Source organism: Macaca nemestrina, chromosome 20 (assembly GCF_043159975.1).
Source record: "Macaca nemestrina isolate mMacNem1 chromosome 20, mMacNem.hap1, whole genome shotgun sequence".
Lineage (NCBI taxonomy): Eukaryota > Metazoa > Chordata > Mammalia > Primates > Cercopithecidae > Macaca > Macaca nemestrina.
Genome location: NC_092144.1, coordinates 65421626 through 65442776, shown reverse-complemented (window position 1 = coordinate 65442776; position 21151 = coordinate 65421626). Strand labels below are relative to the sequence as shown.

General features: G+C 51.3%; 1 protein-coding gene across 1 annotated transcript in view; it reads left to right on the top strand.

Moving 5' to 3' along the window:
- Positions 1–3986: 3986 nt before the first annotated feature.
- The window catches only part of LOC105497305 (protein tyrosine phosphatase receptor type H), a 30388-nt gene continuing 13223 nt past the window's right edge, over positions 3987–21151 (top strand). Inside the window, exons 1-10 of the mRNA XM_071087887.1 lie at positions 3987–4122; positions 5332–5365; positions 5576–5833; positions 7530–7796; positions 9405–9671; positions 10910–11176; positions 13269–13535; positions 15191–15460; positions 16694–16993; positions 17327–17593. Coding sequence (XP_070943988.1) covers positions 4072–4122; positions 5332–5365; positions 5576–5833; positions 7530–7796; positions 9405–9671; positions 10910–11176; positions 13269–13535; positions 15191–15460; positions 16694–16993; positions 17327–17593 — 2248 coding nt within the window. The 5' untranslated portion in view covers positions 3987–4071. The remainder of the gene's footprint in view (positions 4123–5331; positions 5366–5575; positions 5834–7529; positions 7797–9404; positions 9672–10909; positions 11177–13268; positions 13536–15190; positions 15461–16693; positions 16994–17326; positions 17594–21151) is intronic.

Sequence of the window (21151 nt, the reverse complement as noted above, 5' to 3'; positions counted from 1 at the left end):
CTACTAAAAATACAAAAACTGGCCAGGCGCGGTGGCTCACGCCTGTAATCCCAGCACTTTGGGAGGCTAAGGCGGGCGGATCATGAGGTCAGGAGATCGAGACAATCCTGGCTAACACGGTGAAACCCCGTGTTTGTATCTACTAAAGATATAAAAAATTAGCCAGGCATGGTGGCGGGTGCCTGTAATCCCAGTTACTTGGGAGGCTGAGGCAGGAGAAAGGCATGAACCTGGGAGGCAGAGATTGCAGTGAACCGAGATTGTGCCGCTGCACTCCAGCCTGGGCGACAGAGCAAGACTCTGTCTCAAAAAAACAAAACAAAACAAAACAAAACAACAACAACAAACGAAAAGTAACTGGGTGTGATGGCAGGTGCCATAATCCCAGCTACTCCAGAGGTTGAGGCAGGAGAATCATTTAATCTGGGAGGTGGAGGTTGCAGTGAGCCAAGATGGTGCCACTGCACTTCAGCCTGGGTGACAGAATGAGAGCAAGACTTCATCTCAAAAAAAAGAAAGAAAAAAGAAAATAGAGACTTGCTCTTGCTCTTGACCTGAGAGGGATGTGTTTTACTAGCTAAGAAAGTCATGAAACTCTCATCCCTGGAGAAGCCCATAGACAAAGATTAGAGGTTAAAAGTTCAGATCCTGTCTCTGTGATGGGATCCCTCTGAAGTGATAGCCTCCCTTGGCTCCTTCCTCTGCCCTATACTGCTTTCATCACTCTCTTTCTTGTGAAAGCAAACCCTCAAACGTTTATGAGTGTCTGAACCCTTGCCTCAGGCTCTGCTTCTGGGAAACCTGAGCCAAGGCCCCGTGCTGCCCCACTGTGGTGACTCTGGTGCCTGCTCACCAGAGCTAGAAATGGTATCATATACACCAAGTAACACTGTCTTGGTGCTTCTTATCACACTGGTAAGAGGAATTGAAAAGAACTCAGGTGGTGAGGGTCATGCTAACAGGGTCTCTCATCAGTGGCTCCTTGGGAATTTCTGCTCTTAAGGGGGAAAGAGGAGCACGGCTGAGTCTCTCCTGAGGTTGCTGCTAAGATGTTGGCTGGGGCTGCATTCATCTGAAGACTGGACTGGGAGTTGGAGGGCCCATATCCAAGGTCCTACAGGACCTTCCCCCACACACAGGCAGCTGCTCCATGAGGATTTTGGAAGCTGGGGAATGTGGGCCATTTTGTGGAGTGGTTGATTTTTTTTGTTGTTGCTTTTTGTTTTTTGAGATGGAGTATCCCTCTGTCACCCAGGCTAGAGTGCAGTGGTGTGATCTCGGCTCACTGCAGCCTCCGCTTCCCAGGTTCAAGTGATTCTCCTGCCTCAGTCTCCTGAGTAGCTGTGATTACAGGTATGCACCATCACGCCCAGCTAATTTTTGTATTTTTCAGTAGAGTTGGCCACCATGTTGGCCAGGCTGGTCTTGAATTCCTGACCTCAGGTGATCCGCCCACCTCGGTCTTCCAAAGTGCTGGGATTACAGCCGTGAGGCACCATGCCTGGCCAAGGAGTTGGGTTTTGAAGAGAAGGCAAGTCGAGTGTGGTAGGATGGTGGGTGTGGAGTCAACATAAGTAATGTGGTTTTTTCAGACAGGGAGGGTGAGCATGTTTATAAGTTGGAGATCTAGATGGGAGGGAAGAGAGAAAGAAAGAGGGAAGAGAGAGAGAGTGAGTGGGGGAGAGGGAGACGGAGGGAGGGAGAGAGAAAGAGAGAGAGAGAGAGAGAGAGATCAAAAAGTATAAGGGAGACAGCTAGGTGTGGTGGCTCATGCCTGTAATCCCAGGACTTTGGGAGACCAAGGTGGGAGGATCACTTGAGCCTAGGAGTTCAAGACTAGTTTGGGCAACATAACAAGACCCCGTCTCTATTTAAAAGAGAAATTTAAGATATAAGAGAGAAACAGAGAAAGTTTAGAACAGAAACACAAGTGCCTGGCAGGAATGACATCCGGTGCCTACTGAAAGGAAACTTCTCGCAACCAAACCCTTCTGTGTACAGATGGGGAAACCGAGGCTCTCAGAGACAGAGAAACTGACTTCCCAAGAGCAGTGGTGTGAGAACTTATTTATTTATTTTGTTTATTTTGAGACAGAGTCTTCCTCTGTCCCCCAGGCTGGAGTGCAGTGATGCAAACACAGCTCACTGCAGCCTCCACCTCTTGGGCTCAACTGATTCCCCCTCCTCAGCCTCCTGAGGAGCTGAGACCACAGGCATGCACCACCATGCCTGGTAATTTACTTTTACTTTTTATAGAGACAGGGTCTCCCTATGTTGCCCAGGCTGGTCTTGAACTCCTGGGCTCAAGGGATCCTCTCGCCTCAGCCTCCCAAATTGCTGGAATTACAGACATGAGTAACCATGCCCAGCTGTTTTCTTTTGTGAGACAGGGACTCACTCTGTCACCCAGGCTGGAGTTCAGTGGCACAATCACAGCTTACTGCAGCCTTGACCTCCCAGGCTCAGGTGATCCTCCCACCTCAGCCTCCCGGGTAGCTGGGACCACAGGCGTGCACCATGCCTAGGTAATTTTTTTCTTTCTTTTTGTTTTTCTTTGCAAAAGATGGGGTTTTGCTATATCGCCCGGGCTGGTCTCAAACTCCTGGGCTCAAGTGATCTTCCCACTTCAGCCTCCTGAGTAGCTGGGCACACACCAACATGCCCGGCTGGGGTTTGTATTCTTAACTTCCAGACTACATGTGAGATTAAGGCAGTTCACCTGTGCACATAATTATAAGTCAACAAAAACACCTTGAAAAGCCCTGGGTGTCAGGCCCCTTCTGAGCACAGGTGACCTAGGGATGAACTAAAAATAAACGTGACTAATATTCATCAAGTGTTTAAAACGGGCCAGGCTTTGTTCCAAGACTGTCCACGTAGTAACTCATCTATTTATCTTAGCATATTTACAAGGGTGCCCATTCTTTAGAGATGACGAATCTGAGTCACTGAGGACTTAAGTCATTTGCCCAGGGTCAGATGAATATCTGATGATGAATATGAATATGCAGATGAATATGCAAATTAGAAGAATCTGTGGTGTGGAAGACAGCGCACAGGGTCCTGACTGGGCTAGAAAGGCCCCGGGCCCAGCGTGGGTCATTTCCAAGCTGAATCCTTTTTTTTTTTTTTTTTTTTTTTTTTTTTTTTGAGACGGAGTCTCGCTCTGTCGCCCAGGCTGGAGTGCAGTGGCCGGATCTCAGCTCACTGCAAGCTCCTCCTCCCGGGTTCACGCCATTCTCCGGCCTCAGCCTCCCGAGTAGCTGGGACTACAGGCGCCCGCCACCTCGCCCGGCTAGTTTTTTGTATTTCTTAATAGAGACGGGGTTTCACCGTGTTAGCCAGGATGGTTTCGATCTCCTGACCTCGTGATCCGCCCGTCTCGGCCTCCCAAAGTGCTGGGATTACAGGCTTGAGCCACCGCGCCCGGCCCCAAGCTGAATCCTAATGGAGGAGTAGGTAGGAGACTGTTGGGGGGAAAGTAGGCAGGTGCACCTAGGACTGGTGGGGGAGACAGTCTAGGCAAAGGCCAGCAGGTGGGAGCCCGCTGGGCTCATTTTGTGAGAGCTGCAGGGGCTTGTGGGAGACGGAGAGGGGAAAGGCCTCAGAGCCTGAATGGAAGAGCGTGCTCCAGGGACGAGGGGCGTGAGGTCTAAGCCCCAGGCTGCTCTTGATATGTGATCACCCAGCAAGGAGACAAGGGAGTCAGCTGGCCTTTCTCTCAACACCTCCCGCTCTCATCCTGTGCCCCACGACCCACGTTCGTGCAGCAGTGGGACGCAGCACCCAGTACCTCGGATGCAGAGGGAGATTTCAGGGGACAAAGTGGAGTGGGGCTGGAGAAAGGATCGGAGGCATCTCCAGTGTCAGAGCTAGAGGCAGCGGTGAGGGAGGAAGGTGAGGGCCAGCGGGGCAGGGCTGGGAGCTGGGTTCCACTTCCTCCTCCTCCCCTTCCCGCCCTGGCCTCTGGCTTCACCAATGATCTGGGAAAGGGGAAATTCTTGAGTATAAAGTCCAGCAGGTGGAAGGACCAGGCCTGGGACTCCTGGGTCCCCAGCAGTATCTGGAGGCATGGCTGGGGCTGGCGGGGGCCTCAGGGTCTGGGGGAACCTGGTGCTGCTGGTAAGTGCTCCCCACCCAGAGCGGGCTCCCAAGGCAGGGACTCCCAGGTCTGAGGGAGAAGGAGCTGGGTCCCTGTACCTCGATATTGAGGAATTAGGTGCCAAAGATCCCCTGGAGAAGGAAGAGGGCTTTAGGCTTGGCAGAAACTGTAGCAGAGTCTTACACCCGGGCTCTTAGACACTGCTGTGTCTGCTGCGGGGACACCGGCTTCACCCGGGCTCTTAGACACTGCTGTGTCTGCTGCGGGGACACCGGCTTCACCCGGGCTCTTAGACACTGCTGTGTCTGCTGCGGGGACACCGGCTTCACCCGGGCTCTTAGACACTGCTGTGTCTGCTGCGGGGACACCGGCTTCACCCGGGCTCTTAGACACTGCTGTGTCTGCTGCGGGGACACCGGCTTCACCCGGGCTCTTAGACACTGCTGTGTCTGCTGCGGGGACACTGGCTTCACCCGGGCTCTTAGACACTGCTGTGTCTGCTGCGGGGACACCGGCTTCACCTGGGCTCTTAGACGCTGTTGTGTCTGCTGCACGGGACACTGGCTTCAGGCGACACACAACTGTGCACACAATGACTGACGGACAGGGAGCAGCCCCTCCTTCCTCAGACTAAGAGTCCAGACCCCCAGCCCCTCCTCCCTCAGACTAGGAGTCCAGACCCCAGGCCCTCCTCCCTCAGACCCAGGAGTCCAGACCCCAGCCCCTCCTCCCTCAGACTAGGAGTCCAGACCCCAGCCCCTCTTCCCTCAGACCCAGGAGTCCAGGCCCCCAACCTCTCCTCCCTCAAACCAGGGGTCCAGATCCCCGCCCCTCCACCCTCAGACCCAGGCCCCCAGGCCCTCCACCCTCAGGCCAAGGTTCCTGTTCCCCAACCTTGGTTTTTTTCTCTCTTCCCAGTGTGTTCATTGCTCTCTGCCCTCGGTTTTCAAGGCCATATATTTCGGGAAATGAAATCATTAATTTTATCTCTCGGCCTTCTTGGGTGGAGCCAACCCCAGCCCCTGACTCCGCCCCTGCCGTGCTCCCCCTTCTCGACCCAGGAAAGATGGTTTGGGTGACCTTCGTGACAGCCAACCTAACGGGGGCCCCACCCTCCCGTCCAAGGGTGACTCATGGGGCGGGGGACCAGCTGCTCCTCCCAGCCCCGCAGCCTCACTGGGCGGAGGAGTGGTAGAGAGGCTGACTCCGTTTCTCTGGGTTCCCTCCAGGGCCTGTGCAGCTGGACAGGGACCAGGGCGACCGGTGAGTGACCCCTGCCTGAACTCACTGCCCACTCGAAGAGGTGGGACCGCAACTGCCATGAACCTCTGGGGGGTCCGCGTGGGGCCCAGTGGTCCGTGGTAGGGCTTATGAGCGCTGTTGTTTCTGGACTCGGGGCACGAGCTCAAGGGGTTGGGAGAGATGGCACTGAACTGGTTCCCTTTTCACCAGACCCTCCTTCCCAATTCTCAGCCCCCAACCCAGTGAGAAACCTGACAGTGGGGACTCAGACCACCAGCTCCATCTCTCTGAGCTGGGAGGTCCTCGATGACCCACAGAACTCCACCTACCGGGTTCAGTGCACTGGAGACTGTGGTAGAAACGAGACACGAACCACAACATACACCGTCACCGTGGATGGACTTAAACCCGGGTCATTGTGTACGTGTTCTGTGTGGGTGGAGAAAGACGGAGTAAACAGCTCTGTGGGGACTGTCACTACTGCCACAGGTAAGAGGCAGCCGCTGTTTTATTTTTATTTCTTTTGTAAGGACAGTGGTAGGCGGTGGTTGAAAGCTGACAAAATGCGACAGGTTCTTTAGTCCAATCGAAACACAGTGGAAGCTACACATGAGAATTTCAATTTTTCTGTCAGCCACATAAAAATAAGTAAAAAGAAACTGGTCCTCCTGTCTCTCCAAAAAAATTTAAAAATTAGCTGTGGTGGCGTGTTCCTGTGGTTCCATCTCCTCGGGAGGCTGAGGTGAGCGGATCACTTGAGCCCGGGAGGCAGAAGTTGCAGTGAGCTCTGATTGGACCACTGCACTCCAGCCTGGGCAACAGAGAGAAATCCTGTCTCAAAAACAAACAAACAAACAAACAAAAAAGAAAGAAAGAAAGAAAGAGAAAGAAACAAATAAACTAAATTACTATGAGACATTTTATGTAGTCCATCAGATACATTTTTTTTTTTTTTTGAGACAGAGTCTCGCTCTGTCGCCCAGGTTGGAGTGCAGTGGCATGATCTTGACTCACTGCAACCTCTGCCTCCCAGGTTCAAGCGATTCTCCTGCCTCAGCCTCTCAAGTAGCTGGGATTACAGGCACGTGTCACCATGGCCGGCTGACTTTTGTATTTTTTTATTTTTTTGAGATGGAGTCTTGCTCTGTTGCCCAGGCTGGAGTGCAGTGGCCGGATCTCAGCTCACTGCAAGCTCTGCCTCCCGGGTTCTCGCCATTCTCCTGCCTCAGCCTCCCGAGTAGCTGGGACTACAGGCACCCGCCACCTCGCCCGGCTAGTTTTTTGTATTTTTTAGTAGAGACAGGGTTTCACCGTGTTAGCCAGGATGGTCTCGATCTCCTGACCTCGTGATCCGCCCGTCTTGGCCTCCCAAAGTGCTGGGATTACAGGCTTGAGCCACCATGCCCGGCCGACTTTTGTATTTTTACTTGAGATGGGGTTTTGCCATGTTGGCCAGGCTGGTCTCGAACTGCTGACCTCAGGTGATCCACCTGCCTTGGCCTCCCAAATTGCGGGGATTAGAGGTGTGAGTTACCACACACAGCAGATACAAAATATTATCACTTTGACATGTAATCAATATAAAAAGAATCATTAAGGCCGGGCGCGGTGGCTCAAGCCTGTAATCCCAGCACTTTGGGAGGCCGAGACCATCCTGGCTAACCCGGTGAAACCCCCTCTCTACTAAAAAAATACAAAAAAATAGCCGGGCGAGGTGGCGGGCGCCTGTAGTCCCAGCTACTCGGGAGGCTGAGGCAGGAGAATGGCGGGAACCCGGGAGGCGGAGCTTGCAGTGAGCTGAGATCCGGCCACAGCACTCCAGCCTAGGCGACAGCGCGAGACTCCCTCTCGAAAAAAAAAAAAAAAAAAGAATCATTAAATATATACACCGAGTACATACCCACAAAAAATATAGATATACAAAGGATTAATGAGATAGTTGACATTCTTAATTTCACACCAACTCTTCAAAAGCCGGTGTGGATCTCACACTAACGGCTCATCTCATTTCGCAAAAGCCACATCACGAGTGCTCAACACTCACATGGAACTCGTGGCTGCCACATTGGACGGTGCAGAGCTGGGCCTCCCTGCCTCCACCTGCTGGATCCAGTGGTTAAGGAAGGGCCGGAAAGTTCGAGGGCCAGAAACGACAACTCATTTCCCCTCCTGTACTGGTTTTCAGCTCCCAACCCAGTGAGAAACCTGACAGTGGAGGCTCAGACCAACAGCTCCCTCGCCCTGACCTGGGAGGTCCCCGATGGCCCAGACCCACAGAACTCCACCTACTGGGTTGAGTACACCAGAGACGGTGGCAGAAGCGAGACTCGAAGAACAACAGGCACCAACATCACCGTGGATGGACTTGAACCCGGTTCTTTGTACGTGTTTTCCGTGTGGGTGGAGAAGAATGGAATCAACAGCTCCCGGGAGACTGGAAATGCCACCACAGGTGAGAGGCAGTCTCCATTTGTTTGATCTCTTATTCGTTTAAGGGACAGTAGGCAGGAGAACAGGGCCGATTGTCCAGTCCATAGTCCCTCTGGGCCACACTGAGCCAGGTACCCATGTCCATATCCTGGGGCAGTCTCAGCTCAGGAGATGAAGAAGGAATGAATGTCCATGGTACCTCCAGCTGTGAAGCTGGGGCCGGTCTGTGTCTAGAACTCTCTAGAATGTGGACCATAATGCCCAGGAGCATCTTCCTGCACCGACAGGAATGTGTAGGGGCCAAGGCATGTTACCTGAGCTTTCAAGGAATGAGATACTGTGAGTGGGGACACTCTGACCCTCTGACTCTTCTTCTAGTTCCCAACTGTGTCACATATTGAGGCTGGAAACTCAGATCGTCAGCTCCATGACCCTGATGTGGACAGCTCCCTGTGTCTACACCTCCATTATCCAATATGGTAGCCACTAGCCACACGTGGCTATTAGATTTAAACTCATTGAAGTTGCATGAAACTGCAAATTCAATTTCATGTTTCATATGTTTGAAAGCCCTGTTGAGGCCAGGCGCGGTGGCTCCCGCCTGTAATCCCAGCACTTTGGGAGGCCGAGGCGGGTGGATCACGAGGTCAGCAGATTGAGACCATCCTGGCTAACACGGTGAAACCCCGTCTGTACTAAAAATACAAAAAATTAGCTGGGCGAGGTGGCGGCGCCTGTAGTCCCAGCTACTCGGGAGGCTGAGGCAGGAGAATGGCGGGAACGTGGGAGGCGGAGCTTGCAGTGAGCCGAGATGGCGCCACTGCACTCCAGCCTGGGTGACAAAAACAAAAAAAATGAAAAAAAAAAAAAAAAAAAAAGCCCTGTTGAACAGCTTCCATTTCTTTCTCTGTTCTCCTACCGTACTTGAAGGTGGGAGAACATTTTCGTCATTGAAGAAGCTCAGTTAGAAAGTGCTGACTCAGGTCCTTGCTACTCAAAACGTGATCCGTGTGTAGGTGGCATCCATGTTTCTGAGATCTGATTGGAAATATATTGGCAAGTGACACTGGTGGGAAAAAAAAGGGTGTGGGGGAGTGCTGACTCTCAGCTCCATCCTAGCCTTGCTGAGTGAGAACCTGCCTTTCACAAGGTCCCCTGTGAGATGGACACACAGCGAAGAATGAGAAGCACTGGTCTAGACCATACACCCTGCATCTACTGGCACCAGCTGTTGAGGGAGAACTAGGAAGTTTGATGGTCAAAAATGGCCACTTGACCGGGCACATTGCCTCATGCCTATAGTCCCAGCACTTTGGGAGGCCGAGGTGGGAGGATCACTTGAGGACCAGAGTTCGAGACCAGCCTGGCCAACATGGTGAAAAGATATAAAAATTAGCCGGATGTGGGGGTGCACACCTGTAGTCCCACCTACTCGGGAGGCTAAAGCAGGAGGATTGCTTGAACCCGGGCGGCGGAGGTTGTGGTGAGCCGAGATCGTGCCACTGCACTATGGCCTGGGTGACAGACGGAGACTCTGTCTCGAAAAAAAAAACAAACAAAAAGCTCACTGGCTGCCCCCATTATGTTCTGTAGTCCTGCTCATATTAGATCTTTCTTCCTAATTTCTCAGCCCCCAGCCCAGTGAGAAACCTGAGAGTAGAGTCTCAGACCACCAACTCCATCTCCCTGAGCTGGGAGGTCCCCAATGGCCCAGACCCACAGAACTCCACCTACTGGGTTCAGTGCACTGGAGACTGTGGTAGAACCGAGACACGAACCACAACAGACACCAACGTCACCGTGGATGGACTTGAACCCGGGTCATTGTATACGTTTTCTGTGTGGGTGGAGAAAGACGGAATAAACAGCTCTGTGGAGACTGTCACTACTGCCACAGGTAAGAGGCAGCCGCTGTTTTATTTTTATTTCTTTTGTAAGGGCAGTGGTAGGCGGTGGGTTGAGAGCTGACAAAATGCGACAGGTTCTTTAGTCCAATTGAAACACAGTGGAAGCTACACATGAGAATTTCAGTTTTCTATCAGCCACATAAAAATAAGTAAAAAGAAACTAGTCCGCCTGTCTCTCCAAAAAAGTTAAAAAATTAGCTGTGGTGGCGTGTTCCTGTGGTTCCATCTCCTCGGGAGGCTGAGGTGTGAGGATCTCTTGACCCCAGGAGGCAGAGGTTGCAGTGAGCTCTGATTGGACCACTGCACTCCAGCCTGGGCAACAGAGAGAAATCCTGTCTGAAAAAAAAAAAAAGAAAAAAGAAGGAAGGAAGGAAGGAAGGAAGGAAGGAAGGAGGGAGGGACGGAGGGAGAGAAGGAAGGAAGGAAGGAAGGAGGGAGGGACGGAGGGAGAGAAGGAAGGAAGGAAGGAAGGAGGGAGGGACGGAGGGAGAGAAGGAAGGAAGGAAGGAAGGAAGAAAGGAAGGAGAAACAAATAAACTAAATTACTATGAGACATTTTATGTAGTCGATCAGACACATTTTTTTTTTTCTTGAGACGGAGTCTCTGTTTCCCAGCCTGAAATGCAGTGGTGTGATCTTGACTCACTGCAACCTCCACCTCCTGGGTTCAAGCAATTCTCCTGCCTCAGCATCCCGAGTAGCTGGGACTACAGGCACATGCCACCATGCCCGGCTAACTTTTGTATTTTTAGTAGAGACAGGGTTTTGCCATGTTGGCCAGGCTGGTCTCCAACTCCTGACCTCAGGTGATCCACCTGCCTTGGCCTCCCAAAGTGCGGGGATTAGAGGTGTGAGTCACCACGCCCAGCAGATACAAAATATTATCATTTTGACATGTAATCAATATAAAAAGGATCATTAAATATATACACCGAATATACCCACAAAAATAAAAAATATATAAAAAGGATCAATGAGATAGTTGACATTCTTAATTTGACACCAGCTCTTCAAAAGCCGGTGTGGATCTCACACTAACGGCTCATCTCATTTCACAAAAGCCACATCACGAGTACTCAACACTCACATGGAACTCGTGGCTGCCACATTGGACGGTGCAGAGCTGGGCCTCCCTGCCTCCACCTGCTGGATCCAGTGGTTAAGGAAGGGCCGGAAATTTCGAGGGCCAGAAACGACAACTCATTTCCCCTCCTGTACTGGTTTTCAGCTCCCAACCCAGTGAGAAACCTGACAGTGGAGGCTCAGACCAACAGCTCCCTCGCCCTGACCTGGGAGGCCCCCGATGGCCCAGACCCACAGAACTCCACCTACTGGGTTGAGTACACCAGAGACGGTGGCAGAAACGAGACTCGAAGCACAACAGACACCAACATCACCGTGGATGGACTTGAACCCGGTTCTTTGTACGTGTTTTCCGTGTGGGTGGAGAAGAATGGAATCAACAGCTCCCGGGAGACTGGAAATGCCACCACAGGTGAGAGGCAGTTGCCATTTGTTTGATCTCTTATTTGTTTAAGGGACAGTAGGCAGGAGAACAGGGCCGATTGTCCAGTCCATAGTCCCTCTGGGCCACATTGAGCCAGATACCCACGTCCACATCTGGGGCAGTCTCAGTTCAAGAGATGAAGAAGGAATGAATGTCCATGGTACCTCCAGCTGTGAAGCTGGGGCCGGTCTGTGTCTAGAACTCTCTAGAATGTGGACCATAATGCCCAGGAGCATCTTCCTGCACCGACAGGAATGTGTAGGGGCCAAGGCATGTTACCTGAGCTTTCAAGGAATGAGATACTGTGAGTGGGGACACTCTGACCCTCTGACTCTTCTTCTAGTTCCCAACTGTGTCACATATTGAGGCTGGAAACTCAGATCGCCAGCTCCATGACCCTGATGTGGTCAGCTCCCTGTGTCTACACCTCCATTGTCCAATATGGTAGCCACTAGCCACACGTGGCTATTAAATTTAAAGTCATTAAAGTTGCATGAAATTGCAAATTCAGTTTCACATTTCGTGTGCTCAAAAGGCCTGTTGAGGGGCTCCCAGTTCCCCCTTCATCCTCCACTGTGCTAATGCCTACCATATTGGAAAGTCAGAGGCCATCTTCACCACCACACAAAGCTCCCTTGATTCTCTCTTATTTATTTATTTATTTTTTTAGAGCCAGAGTCTCGCTTTGTCACCCAGGCTGGAGTGCAGTGGCAGGATCGTAGCTCACTGCAGCCTGAAATTCCTGGGCTGAAGCCATCCGCCCACCTCAGCCTCCCAAGCAGCAGGGACTACAGACGTGGGCCACCACACCTGACTAATTTATTTTTTTTAGAGATGAGGTCTTGCTATATGGTCCAGGCTGGTCTCTAACTCCTGGCCTCAAGCAATCTCCCAACCTCCACCCCCCAAATTGCTGAGATTACAGGCGTGAGCAATTGTGCTGGGCCATGGGGCCTCTCTTAGGCAGTGACTCCAGGCATAAAGGCTTCACCTTATGATATAATCTTGCAAGGGCCCGACCTCTTAATGCTATTCCATTGGAGATTAGGTTTCAGCTTATGGATTTGTGGAAGGGGACACACATATGGAGGCTATAGTGCTACTCAAATTATGACCCACGTGTGAGCTGCATCAGTGTTACAGGGAGCTGACTGGAAATGAGTCGGCGCCACCCCAGACCTACTGCTCAGAACCCGCATTCAACGAGATCCCCCGTGAGATGTGCACACATTAAAGTTTTTTCTTTTTTTCTTTTCTTTCCTGTTTTTCTTTTCTTTTCTTTTCTTTTCTTTTTTTTTTTTTTTGAGATAGAGTCTTGCTCTGTTGCCCAGGCTGGAGTGCAGTGGTGCAATCTCAGCTCACTGCAACCTCTGCCTCCTGGGTTCAAGCGATTCTCATGCCTCAGCTTCCCGAGTAGCTGGAATTACAGGCACACGCCACACCATGCGTGGCTAACTTTTGTATTTTTAGTAGAGACAGCGTTGCTTTTTTTTTTTTTTTTTTTTTGAGATGAAGTCTCACTCTTGTCCCCCAGGCTGGAGTGCAGTGGTGCGATCTCGGCTCACTGCAATCTCTGCCTCCTGGGTTCAAGCGATTCTCCTGCCTCAGCCTCCCGAGTCACTGGGATTACAGGTGCCCGCCACCACGCCTGGCTAATGTTTGTATTTTTAGTAGAGAAGGGGTTTCACCATGTTGACCAGGTTGGTCTCGAACTCCCGACCTCAGGTGATCCACCCGCCTCGGCCTCCCAAAGTGCTGGGATTACAGGCGTGAACCACTGCGCCCGGCCAAGACAGGGTTTCTACTAAACCCCGTTGACCAAGTTGCCCGGGCTGGTCTTGAACTCCTGACCTCAGGTGATCCGCTTGCCTCAGCCTCCCAAAGTGCTAGGATTACAGGCGCGAGCCACTGCGCCCGACACATTAAAGTTTGAGACACACGGTCTAGAACATACACCCTGCGTCCGCTGGCACCAGCAGTTGAATAAGAGCTAAGACCATGGAGGGCAGTGAGGGGCCCACTCCTGCCCCGTTTTGTCCTGTATGTCTGCCCACATAGGATCTTCTTCCTAATTTCTCAGCCCCCAACCCAGTGACAAATGTCCATATGGAGACTCAGACCAACAGCTCCATCACCCTGAGCTGGGACGTCCCCAGTGGCCCAGACCCTCAGGACTACACCTTCGGGGTAGAGTACACTGCAGACGGTGGTGGAACTGAGACCCGAAACACAGCAAAGGCCAGTGTGACAGCTGAGGGACTCGAACCCGGAACCTTGTACACATTCTCTGTATGGGCAGAAAAAAATGGAGCACGTGGCTCCAGGCAGAATCTCAGCATCTCCACAGGTAAGAACCCCCAGTGCCCACTCCCTGTTTTGGCGAGAGATTCAGAACCAGCAGCAGCGGCGTGGCACCTCCTCTGGGCTCTGGCTCTGTAGTCCGTAGGCTCTTCAGCCTCACTGAGCTCAGACACCCCCCTCTCCAAGTTCACAGGTAGATGTAATCACAGCTGGGAGCTGGCTCTGCCCTGAAGAAGAAGACAGCCCGTGCAGACGTCTTCTGCCGCTGAGCGTGGGGCTTCGGGGCACAGGCCTTTTCTTTCTTCCCCTTCCCCTTTCTCTTTCTTTCTTTCCTTTCCTTCCTTCCTTCCTTCCTTCCTTCCTTCCTTCCTTCCTTCCTTCCTTCTTTTCTTTCTTTTCTTTCTTTCTTTCTTTCTTTCTTTCTTTCTTTCTTTCTTTCTTTCTTTCTTTCTTTTCTTTCTTTCTTTCTTTCTTTCTTTTTCTTTCTTTCTTTATTTTTTCCTTCCTTCCTTCCTTTCTTCTTCTTTCTTTCTCTCTTTCTCTTTTCTTTCTTCCTTCCTTCCTTCCTTTCTTTTCTTTCTTTCTTTCTTTCTTTCTTTCTTTCTTTCTTTCTTTCTTTCTTTCTTTCTTTTCTTTCTTTCTTTCTTTCTTTCTTTTTCTTTCTTTCTTTATTTTTTCCTTCCTTCCTTCCTTTCTTCTTCTTTCTTTCTCTCTTTCTCTTTTCTTTCTTCCTTCCTTCCTCCCTCCCTCCCTGCCTTCCTTTCTTCCTCCTTTCCCTCCTTCCTTCCTTTCTCTTTCTTTCTTTCTTTCTTTCTTTCTTTCTTTCTTTCTTTCTTTCTTTCTTTCTTTCTTTCTTTCTTTCTTTCTTTCTTTCTTTCTTTCTCTCTCTCTTTCTCTCTCTCTCCCCCTTCCTTCCTTCCTTCCTTCCTTCCTTCCTTCCTTCCTTCCTTCTTTTCTTTTTCTTTCTTTCCTCTTTTTTTTTTGAGACAGGATTTCTCTGTTACCCAGGCTGGAGTACAATGGCACAATCTCAGCTCACCGCAACTCAGCCTCCTGGGCTCAAGGAATTCTCCCGCCTCTGCCTTCCAAGTAGCTGTGACTACAGGCACGCACCACCACACCCAGCTAATTTGTATATTTTTAGTAGAAACAGGGTTTTGCCATGTTGCCCAGACTTGTCTTGAATTCCTGGCCTCAAGTGATCCACCCACCTTGGCCTCCCAAATTGTTGGGATTACAGGCGAGAGTCACTGCGCCTGGTCTCTCTCTCTCTCTCTCTCTCTCTCTCTCTCTCTCTCTCTCTCTCTCTCTCGATGATCCTGCTCTGTCTCCCAGGCTGGAGTGCAGAGGCACAGTCATAGCTCACTGTAGCCTGAACCTCCCAAGCTCAAGCGATCCTCCCACCTCAGCCTCCCTAGTAGCTGGGACTACAGGCATGTGCTACTGTGCCCAGCTAATTTGTTTTAATTTTCAGTAGAGCTAGGGTCTCACTATGTTGCTCAGGCTGGTCTCAAATTCCCAGGCTCAGGCAGTCCTCCAGGTTTAGCTTCCCAAAGTGCTGAGATTACAGGCCTGAGCCACCGTGCCCTGCCAGGAAAATTTCTTAATGAGCTGGGCTGCACAAGGACAGGGCATATCACTGTGTTCTGGACTCTTGGGGACTAGGGGACGTGGAAATCCTGACTCTGCTCCCTCTCCCAGTCCCCAACGCAGTGAGAAACCTCAGCAGGCAGGACGGGACCAACAGCTCTATCACGTTGCGCTGGACAGCTCCCCAGGGCCCAGGCCAGGCTTCCTACACCTACTGGGTCTCATGGATTGGGGAGGGCATGACTGACCCCAGGACCCAAAACACCTCAGATACTGAACTCATCCTAAAGGAACTGGAAGCTGGCCTCCTGTACCACCTCACCGTCTGGGCCGAGAGGAATGAGGTCAGAGGCTATAACAGCACCTTCACTGCAGCCACTGGTAAGACACAGTCAGTTCTCAATACAACTCTATTAGGATGGGGGAAGGGAGAATGTGAAGGGACTTTGGGAGCTCCTTGGGAGACGAAGAGTTCCCATGGGCTCCTCCAGCCTCACCGGCCGGAGCTTAAACCTATAGGCCCCATTCCTAGTGGGTGTCATTTCTTAGCAGACAGGGCTTTCCAAGCTATGGGACCTGTTTCTTCTCCCTTTCGGAAATGGGCTCTTTGAGGTCAGGGAGAGCCCTCAGTTGTCCAGAACCACCTCTCAGGAGCTGACAGGCACCAGCTGGACAATAGCCAATAGCTGGTCCCAGGGAATTAGATGAACCAAGAGGCCCCCATCTCTCAGCCTAGGCACACTGGGTCCCACTCATGAGAAAATTCAAAATCACTCTGGAGACTAGCTTCATTCTTTTTTTTTTTTTTTTTTTTGAGACAGGGTCTTGCTCTGTTGCCCAGGCTGGAGTGCAGTGGTGTGATCATGGCTCACTGCAGCCTCGACCTCCTGGGCTCAAGTGATCCTCCCATCTCAACCTCCTGAGTAGCTGGGACCACAAGCGTGAGCCACCATGCCCAGCTCATTTAAAACATTATTTTTTGTAGAGACAGGGTCTCATTATGTTGCCCAAGCTGGTCTCGAACTCTTGGGCTCAAGTGATCTTCCTGCCTTGGCCTCCCTAGGCACTGAGATTATAGGAGTGAGCCACCATGCCTAGCCTGAACCTGGAACTCTTCAATCCTTGGTCATTTGGGCTAAAAAGATGAAATTTGTCAGCTCCCTCTAGAAAGGTGGTGTGTCTAGAGTGAGAAGGCACCCTACCTGGGGTTCCTGTGGAAAAGAAAATACAGAGATCAGATCTCAAGGGCCCTGAGAGGTGGTGGACTACAAATCCCATCACACCATGGAGCCATGACTTCATAAGCTGCAGCAATACAGAGAGTCTGTGGCATCATGGGAGTTGTAGTTTCAGTGGGTGAGATTGGTGTGCATTTGGGAAGAACAAAAAGATGACAGGGTGGGACCCAGGGCTGTAGCCAGGGGACGGAGAGGGCTAGGAGATTCTGGTCCCCACAATCTTTGGGTGTCTAGGCTCTTTCCTGTGGTTCAGCCACCTTAGTCACTGGAGCCATTGATAATGGGTATCTCAGCTTTGCTGTGGGAGAGAGGCAGGCGGGCTAGGATAGGAGGGTCTTCGAGGATACCCCCTTAGGCCTCTGTTCTCACTTCTCAGCTCCCAGTGAGGTAACAGATCTCCAGAATAAAACTCAGACTAAGAACTCAGTCACGCTGTGGTGGAAGGCCCCTGGAGACCCCCACTTTCAGCTGTACATATACTGCGTCCAGTGGGCCAGCGAGGGACGTCCCCAGAGGGGGCAATATCCCCGAGCGAATTGGGCCAACCAGACCCGCAGGACCAATGAGACACAGTACAAGGTGGAGGCGCTGGAACCCGGGACTCTGTACAACTTCACCGTGTGGGCAGAGAGGAATGACGTAGCCAGTTCCATGCAGAGCCTCCGTGCGTCCACATGTGAGACTCCCCTTCCTGCCTTCACGTGGTGAACTGGGCTTAGCTCAGGCCTTGAGGGCTGAGAGATGAATGGAATACAAATCCCATCAGGCCACGGGCCATGACTTCATGAGCTGCAGTGATGGAGGAGCCCAATGCCTCATGGGAGTTGTAGTTTGGAGGGACTTGTGTCTGTTTGGGGAGGACAGAAAAGGAGGGAAGATGAAGAATTTGGATTTGGGGAGGAAGGGATGGGCTCCTCTCAGAAAACTGGCCTGAGTAGTGGGGGTAGGGGTGGAGGGGGTGGAAAACCACCTTGGATGGCGCTGCTGACCTCTTGCTTCCTTCACCCAGACCCAGACGCAGTCACCATCACTTCCTGCGTCAGCACCTCAGGGGGCTATGGAGTCATCTTGACCTGGTCCTGCCCCCAGGGAGGCTACGAGGCCTTTGAGTTGGAGGTGCGAGGACAGCGGGGCTCCCAGGACAGATCTTCATGTGGGAAGGGTGTGTCTGTATCAGGTCTTGGGCCGGCTCAGTCCTACCCAGCCACTATCACGACCATCTGGGATGGAATGAGGGTTGCGTCTCCCTCTGTGACCTGCCACACTGAGAGTGCAGGTGAGCGGAGCCTTGTGGGCCAGGCAGCTACGATGAAATGCTCAGTAGACCCCATCAGGCCCCGTTGTGAGGAAATCAATGGGACTCTTTTGTTTCTCATTTCTTTGAAACATTGTTTTTATTTTATATTTCGAGATGGAGTTTTGCACTTGTTGCCCAGGCTGGAATGCAGTGGCATGATCTTGGCTCACTGCAACCTCTGCCTCCCGGGTTCAAGCGATTCTCCTGCCTCAGCCTCCTGAGTAGCTGGGATTACAGGCACGTGCCACCATTCCCAGCTAATTTTTGGATTTTTAGTAGAGATGGAGTTTCACCATGTTGGCCAGGCTGGTCTCGAACTCCTGACTTCAGGTAATCCACTCGACTCAGGCTCCCAAAGTGCTGGGATTACAGGTGTGAGCCACCACCCCCATCTACAACTCACCACTTAAAGGTACAATTCAATGACTCTTCTTATATTCACAACGTTGTGCAACCATCATCACTATCAGTTTTAGAACATTTTCATTACTCCCAACAGAAAGCTCACCCCGCTGAACCATCACCCCCTAGTTCTCCCATTCCCCAGCCCCCAGCCCTCGGAAATCTCTCATCCACTTTCAGTCTCTATAGATTTGCCTCTCCGGGACATTTCATTAAAATGCAATCATAGAATGGGCATAGTGGCTCATGTCTGGAATCCCAGCACTTTGAGAGGCTGAGGTGGAAGGATCACTTGAGCTCAGGAGTTCGAGACCAGTCTGGGCAACAGAGTGAGACCCCGTCTCTACCTTTTAAAAAATTAGCCAGCCGTGGTGGTGTGCGCCTGTAGTCCTAGCTACAAGGGAGGCTGAGTCAGAAGGATCACTTGAGCCTAGGAGTTTGAGACTGTAGTGAACTATAATCGGGGCCACTGCACTCCAGCCTGGGTGAAGGAACGAGACCCTGTTTCAAAAACAAAACAAAAAAAATGCCATCATAATTATGTGTTTCTTTGTGACTGGCCACTTTCACTGAGCGTAATTTATTTTGTTTTTGTTTTTGTTTTTGTTTTGAGACTCACTCCGTCACCCAGGCTGGAGTGCAATGGTGCAATCTCTGCCCGCTGCAACCTCTGCCTCCAGGGTTCAAGCAATTCTTGTGCCTCAGCCACCCAAGTATCTGGGATTACAGGCATATGCCACCATGCTTGGCTAACTTTTTATTTATTTATTTATTTATTTTTGAGGCAGAGTTTCACTCTTGTCACCCAGGCTGGAATGCAGTGGTGCGATCTCGGCTCACTGCAACCTCCACTTCCTGGGTTCAAGTGATTCTCCTGCCTCAGCCTCCTGAGTAGCTGGGATTATAGGCGCCTGCTACCACACCCAGCTAATTTTTATACTTTTAGTAGAGTATTTGCCATGTTGGCCAGGCTGGTCTCGAACTCCTGACCTCAAGTAATCCTCCTGCCTCTGCCTCCCAAAGTGTTGGGATTTATAGGCGTGAGCCACTGCACCTGGTCCATCCATTCATTTTTATCCATTCCCTGATCCAGTTGATGGATCAGTTGAGTAGTTTCCACTTTTGACTGTTACGGGTAATGCCACTAGGAATGTTTGTGGACAGGTTTTGTGTGGACGTATGTTTGTATTTCTCTTGGGTCTATACCCGGTAGTGGTACTGAGGGATCACATGGGAACTATATGTCTAACTGCCCCCTTCCTTTTTTTTTTTTCCTAATGTGGTTGTATCATCTTGCATTAATCAATGGGATACTTGAAGAAGTTTGGAGTTTAGACTTTGGAAAGACCTGGCCATGTGCCAAGACCATGGCCATAAGCCTCGCTCTGCCCCATCGATCACTCCCTAGGAATAGGGTTACTTATGAGATTGGGTCTCCAATCTGGAGAGAGACTGGGGGTTGACGCGGCGATCAATGGATGCTGTTTGAACTGGGCTTTGCCAGACTCCATTGTCTGGAAAGTTCTCTGCCTTAGTAACAAGGATCCCTGAGAGAACAGGTCCTCTAGTCCAATTCTGTGAGCCCAAGTCCATGAACGAGTCTCCCCTATAGGTTGTAAGATTCTGCAGTTCCCTGTCAACAAGCACGCTCTTCCCAGGATTGTTGAGAAGCTGCAGCTCGGCGGCCTTCAAGGCTGATGGAGATGGGCCATAGGCTTGAGTCTACCCTAAGACCAGACATTTAATGACAGGTCTTGGAAGAGCTGTGCCGTCAGCCTGAGAGCAGCCATAGACACCACACCACAGATCAGCCGGGCGCGGTGGCTCACGCCTGTAATCCCAGCACTTTGGGAGGCTGAGGCGGGCGGATCACCTGAGGTTGGGAGTTCGAGACCAGCCTGACCAACATGGAGAAACCCTGTCTGTACTAAAAATACAAAAAATTAGCCGGGCGTAGCGACGTGTGCCTGTAATCCCAGCTACTCAGGAGGCTGAGGCAGGAGAATCACTAGAACCCAGGAGGTGGAGTTTGCAGTGAGCCGGGATCGTGCCATTGCACTCCAGCCTGGGCAACAGGGCAAAACTCTGTCTCAAAAAACAAACCAAAAAAAAAAAAAAAGACACCACCAGATCTCAGTAGGCTCCTCTGCTGGGGAGCCCTTCCCCAGCCAGCAGGACCTCTGAGAAGATGAAGCCTCAATTCTGGGGAGAACAGAAGCCGTCCATGCTGGGGACGATTTCACAACCAGCGAAGTGTTTCCTCCGCCTTGGCACTACAGATGTTTCAGGCTAGATCCTTCTTTGTTGGGGGGGAGGGTGGGGGGGCGTCCTGTGCATTGTAGGATATTGAGCCGCACGTCTGGTTCTCACCAACTAGATGCCAGTAGCACTCCCACTTCCCAGCTGTGACAACCAAAAATGTCTCCAGACATTGCCCAGTGTCTCTTTGGGAACAAAATCACTCTTGTTGAGAACCACAAGTCTAAGCTAAGGAAGGTGAGAGTCACTTTTTGAGACATGATTTCACTCTGTTGCCCAGGCTGGAGTGCAGCAATACGATCACGGCTCACTGCAGCCTCCACCTCCCAGGCTCAAGTGATCCTCCTGCCTCAGTCCCCTGAGTAGCTGGGACTACAAGCATGTACTACCATGCCCAGCTATTTTGTTGGGGTCCTTTTTTTCTGAGAAGAGTCTCGCTGTGTCGCCCAGGCTGGAGTGCAGTGGTGCAGTCTCAGCTCACTGCAACCTCCACCTCCCAAGTTCAAGTGATTCTCATGTACAGCCTCCTTAGTAGCTGGGATGACAGGTGTGGACCACCATACCCAGCTAACTTTTGTATTTTTAGTAGAGGCGGGATTTTGTTATGTTGCCCAGGCTGGTCTCAAACTCCTGGGCTCGAGTGATCCACCTACCTCAGCCTCCCAAAGCGTTGGGATTACAGGCGTGAGCCATCGCACCTGGCCAGGAGTCATTCTTCAGCACCCAGGTCACCTGTGAAAATGATGGACAGTTGACTTTTGAACAATGGTCCCCTACACAGTAGAAAATCTGCATATAACACCTGGCGCAGTGGTTCACGCCTGTAATCCCAGCACTTTGGGAGGCCAAGGCAGGCGGATCATGAGGTCAGGAGAT